General features: G+C 38.1%; 5 protein-coding genes across 7 annotated transcripts; 1 reads left to right on the top strand and 4 right to left on the bottom strand.

Moving 5' to 3' along the window:
* Positions 1-255: 255 nt before the first annotated feature.
* On the bottom strand, positions 256-3,270 carry LOC140010358 (pentatricopeptide repeat-containing protein At2g03380, mitochondrial-like). Its single transcript, XM_072057053.1, has one exon. The coding sequence runs from the start codon at positions 2,884-2,886 to the stop codon at positions 499-501; it is 2,388 nt and encodes a 795-aa protein (XP_071913154.1). The 5' UTR covers positions 2,887-3,270; the 3' UTR covers positions 256-498.
* A 59-nt stretch (positions 3,271-3,329) lies between these two features.
* LOC113698751 (uncharacterized) lies at positions 3,330-8,889 on the bottom strand. Its single transcript, XM_027218680.2, has 4 exons — positions 8,527-8,889; positions 7,057-7,298; positions 6,108-6,828; positions 3,330-5,613 (listed from the first exon to the last, which is right to left on the bottom strand). Exons 2-4 carry the CDS (start codon positions 7,294-7,296, stop codon positions 3,647-3,649), a joined length of 2,928 nt encoding a protein of 975 aa, XP_027074481.2. The 5' UTR covers positions 7,297-7,298; positions 8,527-8,889; the 3' UTR covers positions 3,330-3,646.
* Positions 8,890-11,586: 2,697 nt separating this feature from the next.
* LOC113699062 (uncharacterized) lies at positions 11,587-14,690 on the bottom strand. Of its 2 annotated transcripts, none has more exons than XM_072057052.1 (2): positions 14,470-14,690; positions 11,587-12,541 (listed from the first exon to the last, which is right to left on the bottom strand). In XM_072057052.1, exons 1-2 carry the CDS (start codon positions 14,564-14,566, stop codon positions 11,772-11,774), a joined length of 867 nt encoding a protein of 288 aa, XP_071913153.1. In that variant the 5' UTR covers positions 14,567-14,690; the 3' UTR covers positions 11,587-11,771. The 2 variants fall into 2 exon arrangements, with proteins under 2 accessions (XP_071913153.1, XP_027074919.2); XM_027219118.2 differs by lacking the exon at positions 14,470-14,690 and adding an exon at positions 12,886-13,220.
* Positions 14,524-16,529, bottom strand: LOC140010356 (pentatricopeptide repeat-containing protein At3g29230-like). The gene has a single exon (XM_072057051.1). The coding sequence runs from the start codon at positions 16,399-16,401 to the stop codon at positions 14,608-14,610; it is 1,794 nt and encodes a 597-aa protein (XP_071913152.1). The 5' UTR covers positions 16,402-16,529; the 3' UTR covers positions 14,524-14,607.
* Positions 16,530-19,038: 2,509 nt separating this feature from the next.
* LOC113699101 (chorismate mutase 1, chloroplastic) lies at positions 19,039-23,041 on the top strand. Of its 2 annotated transcripts, XM_072057050.1 has the most exons (7): positions 19,039-19,372; positions 20,584-20,806; positions 20,918-21,004; positions 21,343-21,486; positions 22,259-22,351; positions 22,453-22,693; positions 22,791-22,885. In XM_072057050.1, the coding sequence occupies exons 1-6, from the start codon at positions 19,173-19,175 to the stop codon at positions 22,687-22,689; spliced, it is 984 nt and encodes a 327-aa protein (XP_071913151.1). In that variant the 5' UTR covers positions 19,039-19,172; the 3' UTR covers positions 22,690-22,693; positions 22,791-22,885. The 2 variants fall into 2 exon arrangements, with proteins under 2 accessions (XP_071913151.1, XP_027075001.2); XM_027219200.2 differs by having other exon boundaries at positions 19,040-19,372; positions 22,453-23,041.
* Positions 23,042-25,500: the final 2,459 nt, after the last annotated feature.

Raw genomic sequence — 25,500 nt, 5'->3', positions numbered from 1 at the left:
GATTGTTGAATTACAGGTCAAAAATAACGATCAGAAAATGTAGTCTTGACTGGAGTATTTCGTAAGCAACAGAGGCAGAGAGGCATGAGTTTCAAGTGTCAGCTGTCAGCTCCCCAAACAAGTACTCATGCTATAAGTGGTGGCGGAGTTGGGTGTTAGGGGTTCGGACTCGATAAATTAAAACTTCAAGAATAGAAACGGAAGGGGGGAAAAAATCGGCAAGACATCAGAAGTAGAGGAGAAACGAAAGGAGAATAAGCAATCTTCTGCTTGTATACACTTTTCTTTTGGTATACACTTCGTTTTACAGGAATCAGTGGAAAATCTTCCACGTTAACTAAATAATATCTTGACAAAAGGATTGGGACTTGGGAGCATTGGATGCCTGCAAAAGGCAGCTTGCCTCGATAGACCCTCAGGCCATTTCTTATGAACCATTGATGTATATACAACCCTGACTGGTAGCAAGTACCAAATATTTTGGTACCAGGATAAATGTCATGAACCACTCAGAAGACCCGTACATCCAAACTCTATCATGCTATTCCCTGCAAATCCTTTCAAGCCTCTTCTTTCTGCAATGCTTCTCAGTTTAGCTACTTCCTCCCATTTCTCTTGCTCAGCTAACAAATTTGACACTAAATTATATGCACTAGGGTTCTGAGGCTCCAGTTCCAACAGCCTCCTTCCTATTATTTCCCCCATATTGATATTTCCATGAACTCTGCAAGCAGCAAGCAGAGCACCAAGCGCAGAAGTAGCTTGGTCTGATGGCAGAAATTTTAGAAGTTCATATGCTTCTTCAAGGCGCCCTGCTCTGCTTAATAAGTCCACCATACAACTGTAATGCTCACCTGAAGGAGTTAATCTATATTCTTCTTTCATAGACTTGAAGACGCACAAGCCCTCGTTTACCATTCCTGAATGACTGCACGCAGAAAGTACTGACGTAAACGTTAATCCATCAGGAGGAATCTTATCCTTTTTCATCATGTCAAACAATTTCAGTGCTTGAACACAGTCACCGTGCATTCCGTATGCTGATATCATAGAATTCCATGTTGCCAATTGACGTTTAGCTACATGCTCAAACAAATTTCTCGCAATGCTTAATTTTCCAGAGTTGCTATAAGCAGTAATTAGACAATTAATCATAGGTTTGTCTTCATTCAAAAGTATTCGATATACGCGAGTATGAACTTCCCTGGCCAAACTCAGACATCCAAGCTGAGCCAATGCCTGAAGTAGACTGATTAAAGTGACAGAATCAGGATTAAGTTTTTCTTTCTGCATCAGCCGGAACAGGATCACAGCTTCATCAGCACGGCCACCATTAACATGAGCTGTTATCATTGATGTCCATGACACTGTATCCTTCTTTCCTATCCTGTCAAAGACTTTCCTTGCGTAGTTCATGGTGCAGCACTTTGAGTACATGTTAATAAGTTGATTTGCTATATCCGTATTCTCTCCAAACCCATGTCTGAACGCATGTCCATGGATGCACTTGCCTTGCCTTGTATCTTTCAGATCTGAGATTGCAGAAAGCACGTTCAGGATTGTACTTACGTTTGGCCTCAAATCCATCCTTACCATTTCATGAAATTCCTCCACGGCCTGAGATGAAAATCCATTTTCAAGATAACCAGCTATCATCACATTGAAGGAAACATCATCTTTACGATGCATCTTATCAAAGACTTCCTTGGCTTGAATTAGTTGGTAACATTTCGAGTACATATCGATTAGAGCTGTGGTAGCAACAAGATCAAGCTGAAATCCATTTCTCAGTAAGTAGCCATGGATACTCTTGCCTCCAGACAAATGCCCTATATATCCACAACTCAAAACCCCATTGGCCAAAGTAATAATATCAGGCACATAGTTTTGTTGAACCATTTGAAGAAAAAGTTGCAATGCTTTCAAGGGCTGCCCAAGTTGCAGATGACCAGAAATCATAGCATTCCAGGAACCGATTGTTTTCCAGCTTATGTTACCAAAACTCAAGGCTGCTTTGTCAGGGAACCCGCACTTCATGTACATATCCATCAGACTAGTTTCAAAGACTTTATCCAACCATCCAATCCCTTTCCTAATAGCATATCCATGAATTGATTTGCCCTCTTTAATAGCTCCACACACTGATACAGCCTGCAATAAGCTGACCAGAGTTATGCGATTTGGTTCAAGTTCTTCCTTTTGCATATAACCTGCCACTCTGAAAGCCTCGCAAGAACGATTATCACCAACCTGAGCATATGCAGTAATCATTGAAGTGTAAACAACGACATCTCTCGCAGTAATTTCATCAAACACTTTAGCTGCTTCGTCAACGTCATCATATTTGTTATACAACCCAATCAGTGATGAACCCACAAACCGATCACCATTTAAGCCAGACTTGAAAGCATCCACATGGAGACTTTTTCCAAAGTCTAGACTACCCAACTCAACGCAACTTTTCAAACCAAAAGTAATTACTGAACCATTGATACCAATTTTTCTACGCCTTAGTCCTACATAAAGCCCCAGAACTTCACCAAAATGAGCAGCTCTGAAGTACCCAAGAATAATTGAATTCCAGAGAGAGAGATCGTTACAAATGATTTTACGGAAAACCCATTTAGATTCAGTTAAAAGATTGAATCTTGCGCACGAATTGATAAGCTTAGAGCCCAAACCAACGTTGTTTTCAAGACCATGTGTTAATATGCAAGCATGCAACTTTTTTAAAGAATCAATGTCCAAACAGTTGTCCAAAAAAGAAGCAAACTTCTCAGAAAGCGGTGAAGAAGTTTCAGAGAGTATCCGCAGTTGAGCTTTGACGCAGGTAAACTTGGTGGGGTTTTGAATTAACGCGGGAACTATGGAAGGAAGCCCTTTCATATCTGTTACAGTTGACAAAAACTGGTGAATACCCCCCAGAAATAGCAATCATCTCCTCTGCTGGACTTGGGTGTGGAGCCAAATTCCTTGGAGAATCTATTCGTTTGGGTGTTATGTTTAGGAAACATAAAATTGACCTCCTGGTAAATACAGCTAGGAGACAGTAATTGGTGAAGTATGATTTATGAAACCAGAGCATCGCGTCTGAAATACAATTATATTGTTGTCACACCTTGAGCCGGCTGGCCTACCGCCGCGGCAACCAGGCTCTACACGAGATTTAGTTTGAACCATGTGAAATACGCAAAGTCTTTACGAGGCAGAAATTTTGAGAGAAGCATATAGAATGTCAGACAAGAACAGTTGCTTCTGATATTGGACAACCAGCAATAACTATTGTTCAGGGACTCAGCCTATGGTAGTGTTTTTAACTACTCGCGGAAGGAGGAAAGAAAAGGGTCTATCATAAAAAATTTAAATTGTTGACTGCGAACCGTCCATCTATGTTACAAATTAGGTTAGCTATTACAATCTGTGCACAATGATCTGCTTCTTCGAAAAGGCAAACAAATGTTATTTGGAGGGTTTTACAACAGCTCGCTTGGGAAACTTTAACATCCAAGCGCAGCCATAATGACAGACATATGATAGGATTTAATTCGCAGCATGAATCCTAATTGCTGCAGCTGCTGACTGCTAAGTTTCAGCTCTGTTTGACAATCTCCAATATTCTGTTTACCTGTACCAACTCTCAACCAACTTATTTTTTATCTAAAGAAACAGCAATGGTTCCATTCGTAGATCTTTGCCTTGGCAAACGCCTAGTCTTCTTTCCCCACCCAGTTAAAGTTTTATCCTCGAGTTTCACCTCTCTAGAAACAGGTTTCTGCTCTAACGGAGGGTAAATTGCATCTGCTTTCTGAGGATGCGTAACCCCTGAACGCCTTCTTCCCCTGCCATCCTTAGCAGCACTTTTTCTTGATAAGCTGGACTCCCAATTACAATCACTAGCTCTTAGCACTTCTTCAAACGTCCGAAAATCCTCAGTCACCTCAAGCTTTGACAGGGAAATCAGACCAGGAAGTATATCCCTTTGGAAGTCCTTACGCCGCCTTCCTCTTCTTGCTTGCCCTCTTCGGGGCCGTCTTGACAATGTAGTAACATGTTCATCATCATCCTGATTCTGCAAAACTGGTGCCTCGTAATTATACAGGTAGTTCTCACTTCTGGCATCCTTCAGCTTCAATGTCATAAATTCAAAATAATCCATACCATCAGGAATCAAATCCTCAGTAAACGCAGCATCTCCGCTCAAGTTGACAACACTTGTGTTGCTCTGATCATGGCACTCAAAAGAAGACACAATGTCCACAAACCATTCAAGGCAATCATTCGATGTCCCGTCAAGTGATATGAATGTCGCATCTTCTGCAGTATCTTCTCCACCAGAGACTGAGATTGCAACTATAGCCTCAGCCGCGAGTCTAATGAGATCTTCACAAGGTTCCTTGCTCCCATCAGATGACATTTTAGTATCTTTTTCTGATTCATATGCAGGCACCAAGGGAACTTCCAAGTCCATTTCAGTTGTTGCAAGTTTCACAACAGCCAAAGGAAGGGAGGGTGCTGAACGAGCCTCCTCTTCAGTAACAGATAAATTCAAGTCGATGGGACATCGTAAACAAGAAAAAGAACTGTTCATTGGTTCCTCTGACTTTAGATCCTTTCCTCCAGCCTGATCTACAGGACCAACTTTTTCTACCACGGAATCTTGAGCATTATCACCATCAGCAGCCAAAAAAGGCGGCTCAGTTGCAAAGTTTAGATCATTGGAGATCCTGAGTTCATTGCTGGTTAGGAAATTACTGTTCATTATAGTAGAACTACATTTGTCAACTTCAGTATTTTTCTGCTTGTTCTCATGAATAAGAAGAGGTAACGTAGTTTCCTGTTTGTCTGTCAAGACCTGAGAGGAAAGCAAAATAACTTTAGTTTTCTTGAAAAACTGCTGAGAATTGTGCTGCAAAGAATCCAAATTTAGATGATAAGAGTTGCTTTTTGCTCTGCTCTGTTCATATCTATATTCTGTTTCCATAAGATGGACCTTTGATCCCTTCAGAACATTTTCACTTTGACAATCTGCAGACAAGTTGTAATGGTCAGAAGCAACATCATCTTGAAATGCATTAGAGGTAATCTTGGCAGTTTTAATGACCTCAGCAGACCTCCAGCCCAAGCAGTCCAAACCCTCAACAGAATTTACATGATCTGTAGGTGGAGATATTTGGTGCACCAAGGCACTGGTGGTCGTGTTGCTGATGAAGTTACAATCGATTGCTGAATTGCCCATTGACTCCTTGGCATTCAACTGAGGACAAAGAGAGAGACCATTTTGATAGAATACTCCATCTATTGAGCTTGGAAATGATGATCTTCTGCCTGAATCAACAGTCTCTTTAACTTCAACAACTGATGGTTTGGAACTGAGTTGATCATATTTATCTGTACCATTGACCGTATTGGTATGAGTAACCAATGATCCATCATGCACTTCGAAAATATCAACACCAAAAAGTTTTCTTTTCATCTTTCTTTCAGTCTTTCTGACTTCAGATGTTGAGAACTCATTGATTTTCCTCGGCTCAGCTGGGGATGACTGGGAAGCTACAGGCGAACTGGTAGGACTGCCATCTTTCATGAGAGAAGGGGCATCAGGTCTCATTGGCTCTGAAAAGGTGGGGAAAAAAAGGAAAAAGAAAAGAAGTTTAGAAAGCACCACATCAAAAACAAACTGTCTCACAGCAACCCTTTCATGCTGCATAAATTGGAAGTGAACTTTCGTGCTTCCAACATAATAAATTCATTGATGTGCTTTCTGTCGACAAAACCTGATTTTCAAAAGTCAAACTAAATGACAGGCAGTAACACGGTGAATGCATCACTAATAGCTGAAAATGTACAATTTCAGAGAATTCAACATATGGGAGATGGAGACTTGAGGTGAACATGAAACAGTAACTTGAGAAGAAAACAATGCAAGGAAAAGATTCCCATCTGATAATTTGAAGGAACAGCACAATAGCAAGTAGACATTTATAAGTTATGTTTACTAGCTTTTAAATCATATCGCAACTGCTCTCTTTTATTCCTCTTATTTGTTGACTGCAGACAGTCGAAGCAAATTCCACCAAACATTTCTTTCATGGAACTTAGAGGCGTACCTGTCCGTACAGGATGAAGGATTGAATTTGAAATTGCAGATAAATCTACCCTTTGTCTGTTATCCGAAGTGCAAGTGCAGGTGCCTAAATTATCAGCAGAACCTGAAATAGAGGTTTCTTCAAGCAAGATGGGTTCATTCAAGTCAGCCAACTCATTCTTTCTTTTTAAGTGCCACAGGGATCTCAAAGCATCGCCATCCTGATGGAAATTAAGGACACTGAAATTAAGTGACTTCATATCTCTATCATGCAAATTCTCATTAGTGCTTGGCCCCCCGCTGGCTGCAGAGTTGCTCTTAACCCCAGACAGTCCAGAGAATCTCTCTTTGAAGTGTCTTTCTTCATGATTCATATCCACTTCGGCTGGACTTTCAAGGTCAATCATTCTTCTCTGAAGCAAATTTCCGTTAGAGCATGGAGGTCCACATATTTCTGAACTTCCATTCCACCTGGAGGGAAAAGCCAGCATATTCTTGTCCTTGCCAAAACCAGAGAGGGACTTCTTGTCAGCGGACTCTGACATTGATGATTGACCAAACACCAGATGCATTGGAGTATGTGCAGCATGCTGTGTAGGTTTAGCATTGTCACAAGGAATATAAGATGAGCAAGCATTCAAACTAGATGTTTCTGCCTTTATTTGACCTTTCTTTACATCTCTTCTTCTGAATACATCCATGAGCTCCTTCTGTCTTCCATAAAGACGGTGGAGTTCTTGGAGCTGAATTGTTATAAGTATATGTTAAAAGCGGGAAACAATCTAATAGGTGGTAAGAAGGTTAACAGATGGTACAATTCTCTATGAACCCTAATCGTGAAATGGGTGCTTAGAATTCAAGTTTTCCTATATCAACCTCATATATACGAGTAAATACTACAAAATCAACCTTATACCCATTAAAACTTTGAACTCAATTCCCTGTAAAGTGAAGGTTCAAAGTATGTATACCTGATGCCTGAACATTGATTCATGCTTTAGAATCATTTGCCTCACTTTTTCCTTGTTGTACTCAATAGAGCCATTGACTGTTACTTGCCCGGGCAGAAGGAAGTCACCGAACTGACCATTTTTTGGGGCTTTATCTTCATGATACACGGACCAGATGTCATTGCTTACAATTGCATTTGGACCCCAAATGGAACAGTATCCTGTTGAATATCTTTTAGAATGAAGTATTTGAGTTCCCATTCCTGCAAGCAACTCAATGGTAATCACAACCTCAGCTTCAATCTCATAAAAATCAACCAGAATAGTAGGCTTAGTAGCTGATTGAGCAAACATGAAAAACACTTGAGTTACTACAAGAGAAGTCAAACAAAACAACCAGACAATGATCAATAGCATAAATGGATACAAAGCAACCTTTGAGTGGGCACATGCTCTAAATGCTGTATAGATATAACTCTGCTAGCAGTCTAATTCAACGAACGTTCCATGGCAAGATCAAGAGGAGTTGTCTTGGATGGTGAAGCACTGGAATTCCAAAACCTTTGCTCATCAGTTGAAGCGGATGGTTTTACCCTCGCGGTCTATGAGATATAGAGGGCCTGTAATGCTATAATTTTCCAACATAAATGTGCTTCAGCAAGGATTATTCTGGCTGCTACTGTTCGAGAAGCTCAACATGTTGTTCATAGTTGGGGGAAAATTCCTAGAACTCGTGAAAATTGGATTGTAGCTGTAGAGTGGGGCTTAGATTTTAAGCAATTTTGTCAGTTTATAATGTTTAGTGTTATTTTGCTGATGTAGTTTGAGAATTCCTCATGTATGTGATGCTTTGCAAATCATTAATAAAGCTCTTTCTATTTTGCTCAGGAAAAATCTGGTCGGACTTAAAGGCTTAAAGCCCCTGTGGTTACCTCCACAAAGAACCAAGATTATTAGGAATGACAACAATCGCAATTCTACTTTGCTGGGGATCAAATATGCGCCTTCTGCCTCTGAATAATGTTCTATTCAGTAAAACTCCCAAATTGGGATACGAATACTTTAGAAGTCGTATTTGTTTATAAATATAAACAAAGGAAAATAAAAAATAAAAAAAAAGAGAGGAAAGAGAAGATTAAAAACCACAAAACTATGAGAAGAAATTCCAATAGTATAAGCATGCCAAGCAAGCTATAGGATGAAAAGGAGGAAAGAGCTCGAGCAATCAATGCTATTCTTTATCAGTAATCAATGCTGATATCAAGAAATGAATGTAGTACACGGATGCCCTTTGGAGGCCAGCCAAACTGGACGGCGAATTATGTCTTTCCGTTTGTCTGCCTGAAGGTTGCAGAATCAAACAGAACATAGAAAGTAAACCACAATCAAGAAAGAAAAGTAACAAAATTTAGACGGAAAAACAATGAATAAATAAACAGAGTATAAGTGTGTTGAAGGCAACAGACAGTTATGGAGAAATATGAGGTGTACCTTCTTCTCTTCAGAACCCTGTTCCTGTCTGCAACCAATTTGAGAAGAATCGATCAAGAATATTATTTTCACCCAACAGAATGAAAAGACCAGAATAATCTTCCCAGAAGTGAAGAGGCGAAGACTCCCTCACTTTCTTCAAGTTAGGAAGTGCAAGTCAAAAAAGGGCAAGACTTGACTTGCTCCAAGTCCAAAGCCCAAAAAACAAATTAGAAGGAATCTTTGCGCTAGCATTGAAGAGCCTCGCTAGATCACCATCATCCCACGACCAAAACAAACGATGAGAAATTCACTCTCTGCTTGCTGCTGCTGGGCCACTTTCTTGATCAATCAGTAACCGCCCCACCCAACCCCCTCTTCCTCCCCCACCCCCCACCCCGGTCGCGGGGGAAAACAAAAAAAAAAAAAAAAAAAGTTACATTCTACGTAACATAACAGCGGGAGATAAAGATCTCTGTGTGTCTGCGTGTACGCAAAATCCAAATGAAATGTCCCAAAGAAAAATGACTTCAAATTTGTCCACATATGTGGTCACTTCTTATTTTATTTTACCAGGGCTGCATCTACGTAGAATAATTTTCCTTCATCCTCGGCTTTTACTATGGATTCATTACTTCCCTACTTTGGCTGTCTTCATGATATTACTGTATATGATATTATTATTCAGGATAGAATAAAATGTACAAAGGATCGCACAAATTATAAATTAGTTCATGGCGGACACTACATTATTACAACCAGTAAATAAGCAGGAGAAAACCAAAAATAATGGGCTTGAAATAAGCAGTTGTTTTGGACATTTTCAAGATTCTCTCAACCTTCCATGCTTTTTTTGGGCAAGTTATTTAATTGTGAAAATGTCTGTCTTACTTTTCGTTACATTTTGTCCATACGTGTATATTTTCTTTCAACTGAAACACTAACAACTAAACTTTAGAACGGAGAAGGAGAAAATAAAAGCAATTTGAAAATTTGAATCCTTTACTCAAAAAATTTTTTTTTTTGAAACCTCAAAATCTCGCGAGCGTACGTTTGGATTACAACTTTTTAAAATTTTAAAAAAAAAATGCACAGTATCAATTTGATATATATAAGATAGAAAGATAATTCAAATATGTGTTCACAAAAATAAAGTTTTTTTTTTATTAAAAATGCCTACTTACCTACTTCTAGAGCTGTTAAACGAACCAAGCTGTTCGATAGCTCAGTTCGTTCCGACTCGTTCGTGTTCGTTTCGACTCGTTTGAAACCTTAAACGAACTGAGTTCGAACGAATTTTTTTGTTCGATTAATAATCGAGCGAACACGAGCATGTTCGCGAGTTTTAACGAACATTCGGGAACATGTTAAACGAACGTTCGTAAACACGAGTATATTCGCGAGTTTTAACGAACGTTCGCGAACATGGACATAATTATCATTCGACAAATTTTAAGGTTAATTTTATGGTTGGACTTTTATATTTGGAGGGCAAATTGCTTTGTGATTATTTGTTGTTTTTATGTTAATGTTAGTTAATCACTTGTTGCTTTTATTGTTTTTTAAAATGATTAATGATTTGCACGGCATATTTAAGGCTTAAAATAATTTAGATTCGAGCATTTCGAGCATGTTCGCGAACGGTTCGTTTATGCTAAACAAATCGAACACAAACACAGATTTGAAGTTCGAATATTAACGAACGAGCACGAACGTTATTCGAATCGCTTAACAAACAGAGTTGAACCATGAGATATTGATATTCAATTCGGTTCGATTCGATTGGTTTACCGCTCTTCCTACTTCTATTCTACGAGGATAGGATAGGACGGGAGAATTTAGTAGAAACAGCAGCCCAACTGGACCGGACAGTTTCCTAAAAGTTTCAACCCACCTCATCTATCTGACAACGTCCACGCGCGTATGTAGCGAGCGAATGAATGAATAAGAATAACCAATCTGTGCTGCTCGGTGCTCAGCGCTGAATCTGATGGACGGTACAAAGCGTACGAAGACGGAAAAGTGTCCCATGAATACAGGCGCGTGGGTAAAGGAACTTTTGATTGAATTGACCCTTTTCAGGGCACGGGCGTAGGTGGTTTTAAATAATTGACAAGGACAAGCTGTGAGATTTTATCGTGCGTCCCCCACAGGTCCATCGGCTTTCTAATTTAGAAAGCCCCCCCAACTCCCTCCTAAAAGGTTTTTATCAATATCACGTACTTCTCCTACTTCTTACTCCCTCCGTTCCTTATTAGATGGCCTGAATAATTAATTCTTTTAGATTAAGAAAGTTGGTTATTTTCTAAAAATCAACAAAAGTTTAACTTTACTTCTCAAAATTACCCTTTATCTCTCTTCATCTCTTCAACTACTTTTATTGTTAATGCTACAAATACTGCATTTAATTATTTAGAGTTCCAATTCAAGAATGTTGAAAGGATAAGCAAGGGTAAATTTGGAAAAAAGTTCATAAATGCTTTCTTGATATCATAAAATGACAGATAAAAAGAAACAATGGATTAGGACATCTAATAAGGAACGGAGGGAGTATGTTTTTGTAGCACGTAACATGTCAACCCAAATGAGACTTAAAAAAAAAAAACTAATTTCATGAGAGAGAAGATAAATTATCTCCTAAACGCACTTTGGCTATCCTCAATATTCGCTTGTTTACAAATCTTTAATTTTTTTCTACTTTAATCCTTATAATTAATTACAGGTCCATCCTAATTGTAAGTTCGAACTATTTGTTTATTTGTATGTCCATCCTCATAATAAACATATAATAGTGTGTACATGGGTAGCTTCCAAACATGCTGGCCAAGAATATTGGGAAGACCGGATTGCTAATAAATCCCAAAGCATATGATATGTGTTTTGACTTTTGATTGATATCATTGGACACTGCACAAATGATCCTTCCTCAATCGTTAAAAAGTTGATACTTAGGCTAATGATGCAGACTTACTTCCCTTCCACTTGTATCGGTGTCATAATCTTTTCTTCTAGGAATCACCAAGAATTGCAAACTTTTATATAAATCCATTATAACCATATGACTTCTTATAGGCACAAATGTACGTGCAAATTCAATTTCCCGATTTATCTTAAGGATCGATCTGGCACTATGTATTAAACCAGAATCAAAGTTCCACCATGGCTCGAGATTATGGGTGGGCACAACAAGGATGTCAAAAATCAAAATGCACTTTTTACAATACTGAAAATAAAAGAGCCTATTGACTCCTGACGCGGCCTAAGAATTACCAAACCTTTCTAGGGCCCATAAGCCCAAGGATTTCCTCCCAGAGCCCAACACTTCCGACCCTAGCCAGACCAATGACGCTTGGGCTGCAGGCAGCTACAGTCCAATAGCCGGACCTTATCTCATCCCTCAGTTGCTCTCTCTCCCACGCACAATATCCATCAAAGAATCTGAAGTCCCCGATCTCAACAGCATTCCTCTTCACCATCTCAGCAGCACAACCCACGGTCTCCTTAGTTCCGTAGTACAGTCCCTTCATTACTTCCTCCAACACTCCGCTCCTTCCAACCCCATCTTTTCCATCTTCAGGACTCACCAGGAAAATCCCTTCTACTAAGGGCCCTCCAAAGAACAGTGGCCTGTCAGAAAATGTGTCAACAACATCCAAAGCCGAAGATGATCTCATTTCCTTGATTGACATGAGCGATGGGCGGTTGAGTATGATACCAGTTGGGCCTATGGGACCGGTAGATAGCAGCAGAATCACCGTTCTTTCGAAAATGTGGACGCCATCCAGCTTCTCTGTGGCTATAAGCAAGCAGCCCTTCTCGGGTTCATGTATAGTATGAGCCCATTTGTCCCCAATTGTGATCGTTGGAGGCTGATCCGCGACTCTATCCGGATCAATAACAGCAGAAAAAGGCCCTCCTCCTGTTGTGGATGCTTTTTCTCCAGCTACTAACCTTGCCCTAAATGATCGCCAGTCAACATCAACCGACGGTCTCTCCTCATCCTCGGGTGATTGTGATTTACGACCTAGCTGGCAACCTTTACATCACAAAGAATCATAGTCATTGATCAGGATTCAGAGATCCAGTGCCAGAAGTAAAATATAAGCATGTACTTCGCGTAATGCGTAAATATCACCAAAAATTAGAAAAAAAAAATTTTTTGAATATCAGAAAGATATAGATGTGGTCTGTTTTAGAGTTCCGATCTAAAAGCAGCTTCGTTTATCCTCGGTACTTATGCCCAACTGATCATAAAATCATAAGATTCAAGAGCCAATTGAAAGTAAAACCGAGTTCACCATAAGGATGTGAAAAATTCAAGAACAAGAGGGCAAACACCCAATTGTACGTAATTTGAAGATGCGAGATAAATACACTTACAAGATATGGAATATCGAATCCCTACTTTTTTGGACTGATGCCGACAAAACTTTCTTCCTGTGAGAGTAGGAACTCGGATTCTATTAAAAGGAATGATTTCTGTTGTTTTGGAGAAGGGTTTTGAAGAGAATAAACAGGTTTCCATGGGCTCTTGATTCCTCTCTCTCTCTCGACTGTCACCATGTGATGCCACTCAAGATTCGTCGCATATAAGATGCCGAAGGAGGCTAAATGTGCACCACAAGATGATGATTTTAAACCCATCCTTCCAAGTAGGATGCTGTCCTCTTCCAGCTTAATAAGCATATGGGACACTGGATACAACTTTACACATAGGATACAGGCAGAACATTTGCAACACTACACGTAATACATAGTTGAAAGACTTTTGGCTGAAATGAACACGTAGTAGTGGCCAGGGTTTCATTTTTTTTTTTTTTTCCTTTGGGTTCACAAGGTTTTGTCTCTAGCAATAATAATAATAATATTTTTAAGCAGTTCATCGATGATGTGTCATCATCTCAACCAGTTCTTTTAGCCACCACAGCACCCACGGGAAAATATTTTGGCTGTGAACAAATTACAATACAGCTTCTTTCATATAATACGTTGCATTTTCCCATTGGCTTCGTAACATCATCCTGTCAAAATTTTGTGCGACTGAGATTACATCATATAACTCGATTTTCGCGTCAAGTGTGAAACCCATCACTATCTGTTGTGAAAATACATCCTGTGAAAAAAAAGTTACACGACGTACAAAGAAAGTTACGTGATGTTGATAATGACCAAAATTAACAGGGCAACCGTGCAACCGTTCGTGCTCCGAGTCCGTCTAAAAGAGATGGCTGTCTTCGTAAAAACTTCTAGGTTACTAGTGGATTTTCAACCTAACTCTACTGTAAGATTAAATAATATTTAACCGTACATAACTTGATTATGATTTAAAAAAAAAAAAAAAAAAGCTTGATTATGAATCAAATGTCGGATCTTCACCAATGTTACACCGGAATCAAAATGCTTAATGGCCATAAGGCATATATAAGTTCTTCAGAACAATGACATTGAAACTTTAATCAACATCAATTTTAAGTTGAAATACCAATCCTGCTATATAAAGTTAGAAGATATGCATCTACCATCTTCAAATCAACAGGAATTTACCAAAAGGAAACGAGAAACTGTGAAATGAAGTTCATGGAGATAGATTCTTCTTACGGGGCATAACAAGATGATTGGGGTTCTCTTGATTTTTCAGACAACGAATGGCTTATGAGAATCCAAATTCCGTAATAAACTTGTAATTACCCTATTATGAAAAAGTCAACCTTTTTGATGAATAATTACGTGACTGCTGAGAGAACCGAGTGCGCCATCATTTCTAAAATCTAAACAGATTTCACCAAAATGTGAAAGACGCATTAAATGGCTCTATGCAGACATATAACACCAGTGGGAAAAATGTAGTTATGACTTGTTTAAACTTGAGATTTGACTCACAATACTCTAATGCGGGTTTACATCACCTGACAATTGATTATAAAATTCTCTGTTAATAAAACACTCATATGTGGGTGCTAATACCTGGAAAGATTGGTTTTAAGGAAGAATACCCATTGAGCTCTCCGATACAGCAACTTTTCCGCTTTGAACAACCGAAAGATGGCGTCACAAGCATCATCTGAGCAATATCTCAAACAGCACCAGATTCTGTTGTGATCCTTAGCAAGAAGCTGTATGGACATAACCAATCTTCCTAAGATGTTCACCCAATTGGTCAATCATCTGATATATCATATCAGATTTAGGGTGAGATCTGTCCATCATGGTAAATTCATAATATTCATCACCCAACTCGATTGAACTGGCCCCAGAAGGCTTTTCGCTGCTCATGTTCTTCATGCACAGCCTTGCACCTGCAACACTGGTCCAGTCTCCTGTTGCCGCATAAATATCTGATAACATTGATAAATTTCCCGTATTTTTCAAGTCTAGTTGAACTAGTTGCTTGAGTTCGTCCTCTGCACGTGTGACAGCATAATGCTTTCTACAAGCTGCCAAAAGTGCACCACAAATTTTGTCATTTGGTTCAAATGGCATGTTATGAGCAAGCCCAAAAGCTTCCATAAGACGACCTCCACGACCAAGAAGGTCAACCATGCAGCCATAGTGCTCAATTTCAGGGATAACCCCATAATCCCTCTGCATTCTGTAAAAATACCGAATGCCCTCATCAACCAAGCCTGCATGACTACAAGCAGACAGGATCCCTAGGAACGTTACTTTGTTAGGTGCAAATCCTTCCCGTGTCATTCTAGAGAAGAGTTGGACAGCCTTCTCTCCATAGCCATGTAAACCCAATCCGTGGATGATAGTACTCCAGGATACCGAGTTTCTCTCTTTCATCCCATGGAAAATACTCAAGGCCTCATCCAAGCACCCGCACTTAACATACATGTTAACTAAAGCGTTGGACACCCGGATACTGAAACTAAACCTATTCCTCTTTACAGAATCATGAACTCTTCTGCCCAAGCCAACCATACCAGAATCTGCACAGGCACCTAAGATGCTAATAATAGTCCCTTCATCCGGCTTCAGACCAGCCTCCTCCATTTCATTATACAGCCTCATTGCCTCCTTTAAGAGTCCCTTTTCAGCATACCCGGATATTATTATAGTCCACGCCACCATATTCTTGACAGGCATCTCATCAAACAAATTTCTCGCCATCTCCATATTCCCTGCCTTTCTATAACCCAAAACCATAGTCGACCAAGAAACCGAATCCCTCAACGGCATACTTTGAAATAACTGAAAAGCCACAGTGACCTCTCCCGACTTGACGTACCCGTCCAAGATTGCATTCCAACTTACCGTGTCTCTTTCAGGCATTTCATCGAACAGTTCCCGGGCTTCGGTCAACTGACCTGCTTTCGCCAACCCGCTGATCATACAATTGTACGACACATGGTCTCTCTGCACCATTAGACTGAACAGCTTCTTTGCCGCACAAACACCCATCAACCCACACTTGGAGTAGGCTTCAATTAGCGAGTTAAGCACCAATATATCCTCAACAAATCCGAATTTCTCGACGTGGGCATGAGTCGCGGCCACGATTTCCAAACCCGAGAAGGCCTTCAACAGGAATGGGTAGGTGAAAACATTAGGTCGAACGCCGTAGCTTTGCATTTGGGAGAAAGCCGCAAAGGCTTGGGATGGCTGAGAATTTCGAACATGGGCTCTGATTAAAACGTTATAAGCTTGCGCATCGGGCTGACGAATTTGGTTGTGTATGGTAACAGCTGAGCGCATTTGGCGGCAAAGAGAGAAAGCGGAAATGAGCTTGGTTGCGATAAAAATGTCGGCGTGAAGATTGGACTTGTAGATGACTGCCAAGACCTGCTTCAGCTGGCTTGGGTCTGTGCATTTGTGGAGGTCGGAGATTTTTTGCTCGAAAATTCTCCTGGTTGAGATCCATCTTGGAGATCGAATTGGCGCCAAAACTTGCATCTGCTATCTCTTGAATACAGGCGCATTTCGCTCCAATCCATACAACAAGTTTTATTAGTACTATTTTTTTAACGGATCAATATTCAATACACATCACATGTTGATCGATGATAAGTAATTCTTAGGAATTAACAAATCCAGTTCTTATAATTGGAGTTTTTGTAAAATACGATATCCTGTACAAACCACAGGGGAGGTAAGTGTAAATGTCAGAAACCTCAGGGGAGGTTTCTGAAATTATCCCTAAGTAATTCTTAGGAATTAACAAATCCAATTCTTATAATTGGAGTTTTTGTAAAATACGATATCCTGTACAAACCACAGGGGAGGTAAGTGTAAATGTCAGAAACCTCAGGGGAGGTTTCTGAAATTATCCCTAAGTAATTCTTAGGAATTAACAAATCCAATTCTTATAATTGGAGTTTTTGTAAAATACGATATCCTGTACAAGCTTCTTTTTTTTTTTTTTTTTCTTTCTTTCTGGACGCAGTGTGTTATGCACGCAGATTTGATAATCTAAGGTTGTGTTTGGATTGCATTTTCCGTCATTTTTCATGGAAAAAATACTGTAGCGATTTGATGTATGTGAGGGAAAAATGTGATAGGGAAATGTGATCACGAAAAATAACGAAATTTTCCGACGGAAAGTTGCAATCCAAGCAAGCCCTAAATAAGGTGGTCTAAAAGATTTTCTAGTTTTAAATGAGTTACATAGAGAAAAATTATGCACCCAGGGAGTGGAATCAAAATCGACCGGGTAGGACGGGACTAATATATTCAAACCGGGCACTTAATCATTAAGATACTTGGGCCTTGTCTGGATTGCTGTTTTTCGTAAAAAAAATTATATCATTTTCTGTAAATATATTTTTTTATTATTTTTTTCCTCGCATATATCAAATCGCTACAGTAATTTTTCCATGAAAAATGCAATCCAAACGGGGCCTTAAAATATTAAGGTGCATCCCGGGTCGGATCGACCCTCACCAATCACCATTGGTCTACCAACTCTGAAAAAAGAACGACGTGTTTATTATTTTCTCACCTGCTCTTATAATAGTAGTCCTTTTATATATAGGTTTGTTTGGATTGCTTCATATTTTCCCAATTTTATTTGCTTACATCATCTTTACAATTTTCAATACACCTTTTTACCTTCCCAATATCTTTTTATCTCACATACATCACATCACAAAAAGTGCTACAGTAAAAATACCTCAAATAATCCCAAATAACTTACAATCCAAACAGACCCATTTTTTCAGCAGCAAAGCAGCGCATTATTGAGTAAATGTAATGCATTAGAAATATGATGGTAGACATCTAAACGACTACTATATCACGTAGTTTTTTTTTCTCTTAAGAAATCAAGTACACACGTACGCAGTTAAATTAATATTTAGGAAGTCATCAAAGAACGGTCCAAGAATAACCTAAAAAAAATTCACAAAACAACTCGATCCGGCCAATATCTCTATTTTTTTCTAATAAAGCTTTCCAATCTCACCATCATCAACTTCGATTGGTGCCACCTACCAAACTTTTGTCCCAACTTTTGTCCCCACTAGCTCAACAAACACGCCCCATGCGTAACGTAAGGTGCCGGCCACAAAGATTGCTTGCTTAGTCAGCACATTCTCATTCAAGTTGACTCAGATAAGCACAGATAATTTTTTCATAAAAAATGATTACTGTATTAGCAGATGATCTGTAAGCGATCTATAATTTCAGAGCATACGCTATTACGTGACGATGATCAGAGTCAAATTCATTTCAAAAAAAAATTTTGGATTTTTTTAACCAAAAGAAATTTTTTTTTCATGTGAGTCCAGTTATAAATATGCATGTAAGATGAAATATCCTATCATTTCCCACTCCAAAAATTGTCATTTTTTTAATTGAATTTTTTCAACGGACTTCTAATGAATATTCGTTAACATATTTAAATCACATCTCATTTATTATATGAATAAATATGATCAAGAGTGTGTATATGCCTAGATTTGGGTGCATTTTTACGTTAACTACATCTTCTTAAAAAACTAACACCTAGAAGGCTAAAATCTTCTTAATGAATGCTGGCTGGGCACCAATTGTCACATCCTTCTTTATTTACTTTTACTTTTTCGGATTACCATTGAAAGACGGTTGGATATCCGTCGAGATAGAAAATTCCCTACTTTGCCATTTGGAACCAATCCTATGATGCTACACATAATAGTTTTCCATAATCCGTTTAAGCACATAAATAATATACTACCCAGGACTAAACTTCAAAATGTCTGATTGTTCGAAAAAAAAAAAAAAAGGGTCTGAAATCTGAATTTGTTAATAGTCCTAGTCTCTAGTCTCTCCTCACCGGACCAACCGTCTACCTGAGAGCAGGCACATACCTAACTTTTGTCTTCCCAAATTTCCAATCAAATGTGACACCAAGCCGGTACAAAAGTAACAAAACCACACCTAACACTCTTAACAGCAGCGGAGGCTACTGCTTTTTCCCATCACCTACCTACTCCCCTCTCAATGCTCCAAAGCTTTTTGTCCACTATTTCTTGAGTCCTTCGTCAAACTGGAATTTGGCTCCAAGTGGGCACCGTGGAGCCGCTCCTTCTTTCCTTTTTCTCTTTTTCTGCTTTGTGGCATTTTCAGCAGCAGGGGCTTCTGTCCCAAACCTAACTTTGGTGTACATTAATAATACCCCTCTTAGCTTTTTATATGTTGCCTCTCCTATTGGTTTTCTGGTTAAGTATTTTCTTTTTTGGTGGAAAATGGAGGCCCAGCTGTTTACAGTGGCTTCAGCCTCTGCTTCACTGAATCTTCTTCTTCCTCCTTCGGATTCCTCAAAACCCATTTCCCTTTTCCCCCCTCCAACCCATCGATGGAATTCCAACGGCTTTTTCAAAATTGTCACCTGCGCTGCTCCGAAGCATGGCATTCACTCCACTGAAGCAATTGAAACTACTATCGGGTATCAAGTTGCTATCTTTATCTTTTGCCTTTCTAGAAAATCCAGATTGCTTTTTAGTGCACCTTGGACGAGTTTATTGCGGTTTCATTTTTTGTTCTCTCGGTTGCTGGTTTTTTTTTTTAAATTTGTTTTGCCATTTGCAGTGATTTTTTATTGTTTGAGGTTTTTGATGGATGGCGTTTGGTGGGTTTTGTTTCTGGTTAAAGTGGAGGGATATTTGGGCGGTTGGTTGTTGAATGTACTGAGTCAAGCTGCTGATTGGTTGCATCGTGGATACTTTACTGAATGTTTTGAAATTTCATCCTTTGATCTGTGATAGGGACTGTGATCACAAAGCAACCTAGGCTGGCTTATGGTTTGGATTTCCGTTCATGCCGTTCTGTATAACCTTAACTTGTTTGAGTGTAGTTCCTTGTTTTGCAGTGTGGAAAGCATATTCCAATAAATAGGTTTAGGCGAGTCTATTCCTATCTTCTGTAGTGCTCTTCTTCTGTTAGTTTTTCGGGTCCTTTTTTTTTTTTTTATTTCTCTAATAACAATTATAGCTTTAATTTTTTGCCCTTTCATTATTCTGAATTTGTACTTGTAAAGCTCACTCAGAGCAGAAGGATGATAAATTAGTCTTTAGTTTGTTTATCCAATCACCTCATTTACTTTTTTGTCTTTTTTTTTTTTTGGGACAAACTAGTTATCGGTTGTACAGTGGTCTCCAAAGCTTGACTTATCTTAAAAACTAATTTCTCTAAACTATTTTCAAACAAGAATTGGTCTACTGAAAAGTTTGCGAACTCATCTGGTAGGTGGGTCATGTCAATGATTGCTCACAGGTCTACAAGTTCATTAACTATATGTATATTCTGTGCCTGTACCTGCCTAGTATACGTGCTGTAGCCAAACCTTAATGGTTTTATAAAATGTGTGGGTGTTTGTTGAGATTGCTTCAGTTGTCCATTGCCTTCTCTTTTCCTTCCTGGTCTCTTTCTTTTCAATTATTTTCTGTCAGGATGCATGCGCTTTTTCTGAAAACAGAGAAGGGGAGGGGGGTTGTTTGGTGGGAAAGGGAAGGAAAAGAAGTAGGTTGTAGTGTTTGTGTTTAAATTCTGTTGGTAGCCGACATTTGGGTTTAAAGGTCTAGTGACATATGTAAGTGGTTTCCCAGCTCCTAATACTATTATTACTTTTGTCTATTGACAACTCCTCCTGTGTCTCAGATTGCCAAGGAAAAATAGGGTTGATGAGACTAAAATATATACCCTTGAGGGTATAAGGAGTAATTTGATTCGACAGGAGGATAGCATAATTTTCAACCTTTTGGAGAGGGCTCAGTTCTGTTTCAATAAACAGACATATAATGCTGATGCTTTTGCCATGGATGGATTCAGAGGTTCTTTGGTTGAGTACATTGTCAAAGAAACTGAAAAGCTTCATGCTAGTGTATGTATGACCATACTTGAATCTCCAAAATAACATGGACCAAAATGAGATTTTTTTTTTTGGGTATGTAAAAATCTTTTACATATGTGTACAACAATCTGTTTTAATCAGGTTGGGAGATATAAGAGCCCCGATGAGCATCCTTTCTTCCCAGATGATTTACCTAACCCACTGTTGCCGCCATTGCTGTACCCACAGGTGCGATTTTCATTGCCATATGGAGATGGAAATAGGTTAATTTCACGGATCCTGGTTATGTATCCTTGCTAGTTGTCAATTCATTATTATTTGGAGTGGAAAGCTAATATAGAGTCTACACTTGTGAAAGAAGAAATTTTGCCATCTATGTATATGCTAGGGTGCAAAGATGCTGCTGCTAGTTAGTAGAAATATAAGTATACTTGTTTATCCCCGTCTTTCTTGGTTGAACTTCTCCACATCTTTGGTATTTGCTGATTCAAGTTTTTTTTTTTTTTTTTTAAATAAATTGTCTAGCCCTAACTTATGGTGCAAGATGTCTTTTGATGTTCATATAGGTTTTGCATCCTGCTGCTAATTCGATTAATATCAATCTCAAGATATGGGACATGTATTTCAGAAATCTTCTTCCTAGATTAGTTAAAGAAGGTGACGATAGTAATTATGGATCAGCAGCCGTTTGTGACACAATTTGCTTGCAGGTACCAATCTGTCTTCCTGAAACTAGTTTCTGTTTTATGAAATTGGAATGGGAAACAATATTTTGGCTAGTGTACTATGTTGATTTGAGCTCATTGTTTTTTCCATTATCTTTTTCCATGCACTAAAAGTGAAAGAAGTCACAAAAAGTTGGCAAAGATTGTCTATCGGCAAGTTTATGACCCTAGATCTGGAACATATGTTTGAATCTAGATTAGACAAAAAGACTTGTAATTCACGCCACTTAAATGTGTTGATGTGGTTCAATTCAAACTTTGTTATTTAGAAAAATTTTGCCAATCTCTTTTAAAAAAAAATGGAGGTTATTGTCAAAACTATTGCTTATAAAGGAACTCGATGTCATTCAGTTTGCTGTCTTTGCATGTTGTTCACTTGAAAGCTGAGTGTACATTAAGCTTAAAATTATGCGAGATGTCCTCTGCAAAGGTTATGACCTTCTGTTCATGCTAATCACGTTCTTCCAGTGAGAAGTTTCTTGAATAACGGGCTATGTTTCCAAGGCATTGCACATAGAATATTGTCTCACCCCTACATATTATAGCATCTCTTGGGAACAGGCTTGATCCTTATGGACAGTCTAGCCCCCTGCTTCCCACCCCCCTCAAAAGGAAAACCACAAAAAAACCTCACATATCCTTTTGAAGTAACAAGTTGAGTACAAAGGCTGTAGTAAGGGGAAGAGAAAAGGATCAATGATACTTGCTTCACTCGTCCTGCACATGTCTGAGATGCAAATTGTTTGTATTTTTGCAGGCCTTGTCAAAGAGAATCCATTATGGTAAGTTTGTTGCAGAAGCAAAATATCGGGCCTCACCAGATGTTTATAATGCTGCTATTAAAGCACAAGTACTTCCTTAACCCATGCTGCATATCTGCCCAACTTCTTGATGCTTTTGTTGCAATGCTCTCTGTCACTGACTTGCTTTATATTGTTCCCGGTTTTTCAGGACAGTACCCGACTTATGGCTTTGTTAACATACCCAGAAGTGGAAGAGGTTATCAAAAAGAGAGTAGAGATGAAAACCAGAACTTATGGGCAAGAGGTGACTTTAGGTGGGGGAGAAAATGGAACTGATCCAGCTTACAAAATCAATCCGTCTCTAGTAGCTGATTTATACGAGGACTGGATCATGCCATTGACAAAGAAAGTTCAAATTGAATATCTTCTGAGAAGACTGGATTAAATTGGTACAAGTGTTCATAAATTGATGCTTTTGTTAATGTAATGGTGGATGAGAGTGTGCTGAAAATGTTTACCCTTCTTGCTGTATGCTTGTGGGTTCAGACTTCAGAGGCACTAGATGGCTGTGAACACAAATCGGGTGGTGTTAGAGATAGAATCCAGTTCTGGAGAATATTGGAGTTGTCTAGTGTTTAAAATTTTGAGGCTTATGCTATTGTGGTATATATGTATATTTTTTAAATTATCATCATCATTATTCTAAGTGTATAGGAAGGTGAAATCACTCGTTTTAATTGGACAATTGTGGAATCAACTCTAGTATGGAGTTAAATGCACTGTACCCTTGAATTTTACCTTTAGCTGCACTTTATCTTCCTGAATTCATTGAATAAGCAGTTTATCTTTTTATTTGATATTTTAAGACAAAATTGTCCTTGCGATTTTATTTTATTTCTTTTTTGTTTATTCATTTCCTTATTTTTCCTGTTCCATATTTTCTTCTATTTTTGTATTTTTTCTTGTTCTACTATTTTCATTTTTTTCAGTTCTCTTTTGTCACTATTTTGTTTCATTTTTCTATTAGTATTACTAATTTGCATGTTTATTGTAATATTGTAATTATCTTTTACTTATAATTTCATTCTTGTTTGTTTTATTTATACTATTAGAAAATTCAAGACAAATTGTATCGTATAAAAAGTTAATAGATGCCTGTCATAATTAAAAAGTGTATATTATTAGTAATTTGGCTATGTAAAAAGACATTAGAAAACTAGATTCCTAAATTACTTAATATTTAAAAGTATATCTCCCCAAAAAAAGTTACTGATATTTTTATTTACTTTTTTTATGTTTAGTTGGTTGATCACTATGTTATCACGATTTGAATTCGTTACTATTGTTATTAAAAATTAATTTATTATAAACTCTAGACGTATTGATTTAAGTAATATATGAAATAGTTCATATGCATAGATAACATATATTTCGTTATAACATAGACTTCATGATAATTATTACTTCGAATAACAAAAAGTAAAAGGATATAAATAAATAAATAATAAGTTTAAGAAGATTAAAATGGATAATTATAGCAAAGGAAAAAGTAGTTGCTCGCATCAAAAATTTTAAAATATAAAGAAAAAGAATAAATAAAAAAAGGGCAAAAAAGGAGGAAAAAGAAACAAAGTAGTAATAATTAATATAAAAGGGATATTTTTATCCTAAAACATAAAAAAGGGGGCAAAGTGACTACTTATTGAATTGAGGAGGGTAAAGTTCAAAGTGATTTAGTGCTCTTAACCCTTATATAATGCTAGGTAATTTAATTCATGGCATAAGATCAATGTTGGCTGTATTTGATTTGGTCAAAATTAGTTATGTGAGGAGGACCAACAATGTTCCTGCACATATCATGTCAAAAATGTCGATGTCTCTTGAGGGAAGTAGAGGATGGTTTGTGAACTTCCCCAAGATGGTTACTGACGCTGCTCTTGAAGATTTGAAATGAATGAATGATTTCTTTTTATGCTTCAAAAAAAAAAAAACCCTTAGATCATGCGTTGCCTCCTGTTTGTTTGGCAAAAGGATTACACGGCGCGGAGGTTTGTCTTTCTGAAGTCCCTAATTGAAGTATATCCTGGGATCGTAAGATGCATCATCATTTTTCGAAACCTAGCTGGAAAGGTTACAAGTTTGCACGAGATTTTGGGCTGTTTGAAACCGGATTTGACACCGAACGTATTTATTTTATGCAGTATTGCTATCACTGGTGCTTGAAACTGGTGCTTCAAGTTTCAACCTCTGTCGTGCGGCATCTGTCATAATGAGCCAAATGGGAGAGAAGCGTATATAGTGCTACTAATGATTAGAGCCAAATGGGAGAGAAGCGTCTATCGCCTACTAATGAGTGGAGGTTAAGAGTTCAAATCTTATCTTCTGTCAAAATGTTGCCATTTAATGTAGCTTTTCTAAAATTCATATGATTGTTTAATGCATTCATATAATCCGATAGTGATTCAGTCTCCGTTGATTTTCTGTGATCTTGTTGAGTCACTCTCTAATATAGGTTAGAGTATGAGTAGATGTAGATGCAGATAATAAATTTTAAAAAAAAATCAATATGATCTAATGATAGTTCAGTTTCCGTCAGTTTTCGTGACTCTGTTGGGTCATCCCCCTTAGTATAGATTATAGTAGGTGTAGGTGTAGGTGTAGGTGACAATAATAGACAAAAAATAATAATAATAACAATAATCACGTAATTCAAGTTTTGTCATGCCATCTCATCAATTCAAAAATTAAACGTGTAACAAAATTTGGATCATATGATCACCACACCATCCTGCTAACTCAAATTTTGAATGTGTAACAAATTTTGGATAATAGGATCTACATAAACTACATATATCAAGTGTCTGTCTTACATAAAATAGTAGAAATGATATTCGCGCTCCTTAAAAAAAAAAAAAAAAAAAAACTCCCTCAAACACTCCTTTCCTTATTTTGCATCATTTTCCTAAAATAGAAGGACTTTTAAGCATGCCATTTTCTAATCTTTGAAAAGAAAAAAAAAAAAAAAAAGATAGAAAGAAAACGTCTTTTTCCTTCGCGGAGATGCCAAATAGGAACTTTCGAGTTGGATTAGTTGGCTCTCACATGGCAGAGAGGAAGCATTAACTTGATTGCTATTGACATTTGCTCTGTTTGACACCCCAGGTGTTTTTATTATACAAACTGGACCAAAAGATAGAAGTAAGCTTGAGCAGTAGAAGTTTGAGTAGCAAATGTTTTGGTTTTTTGTTTGAGGATT

This window comes from Coffea arabica, chromosome 7c (genome assembly GCF_036785885.1).
Source record: "Coffea arabica cultivar ET-39 chromosome 7c, Coffea Arabica ET-39 HiFi, whole genome shotgun sequence".
Taxonomy (NCBI): domain Eukaryota; kingdom Viridiplantae; phylum Streptophyta; class Magnoliopsida; order Gentianales; family Rubiaceae; genus Coffea; species Coffea arabica.
Note: the sequence above shows the minus strand (reverse complement) of the source record. Positions and strands in the feature narration are given on the sequence as shown.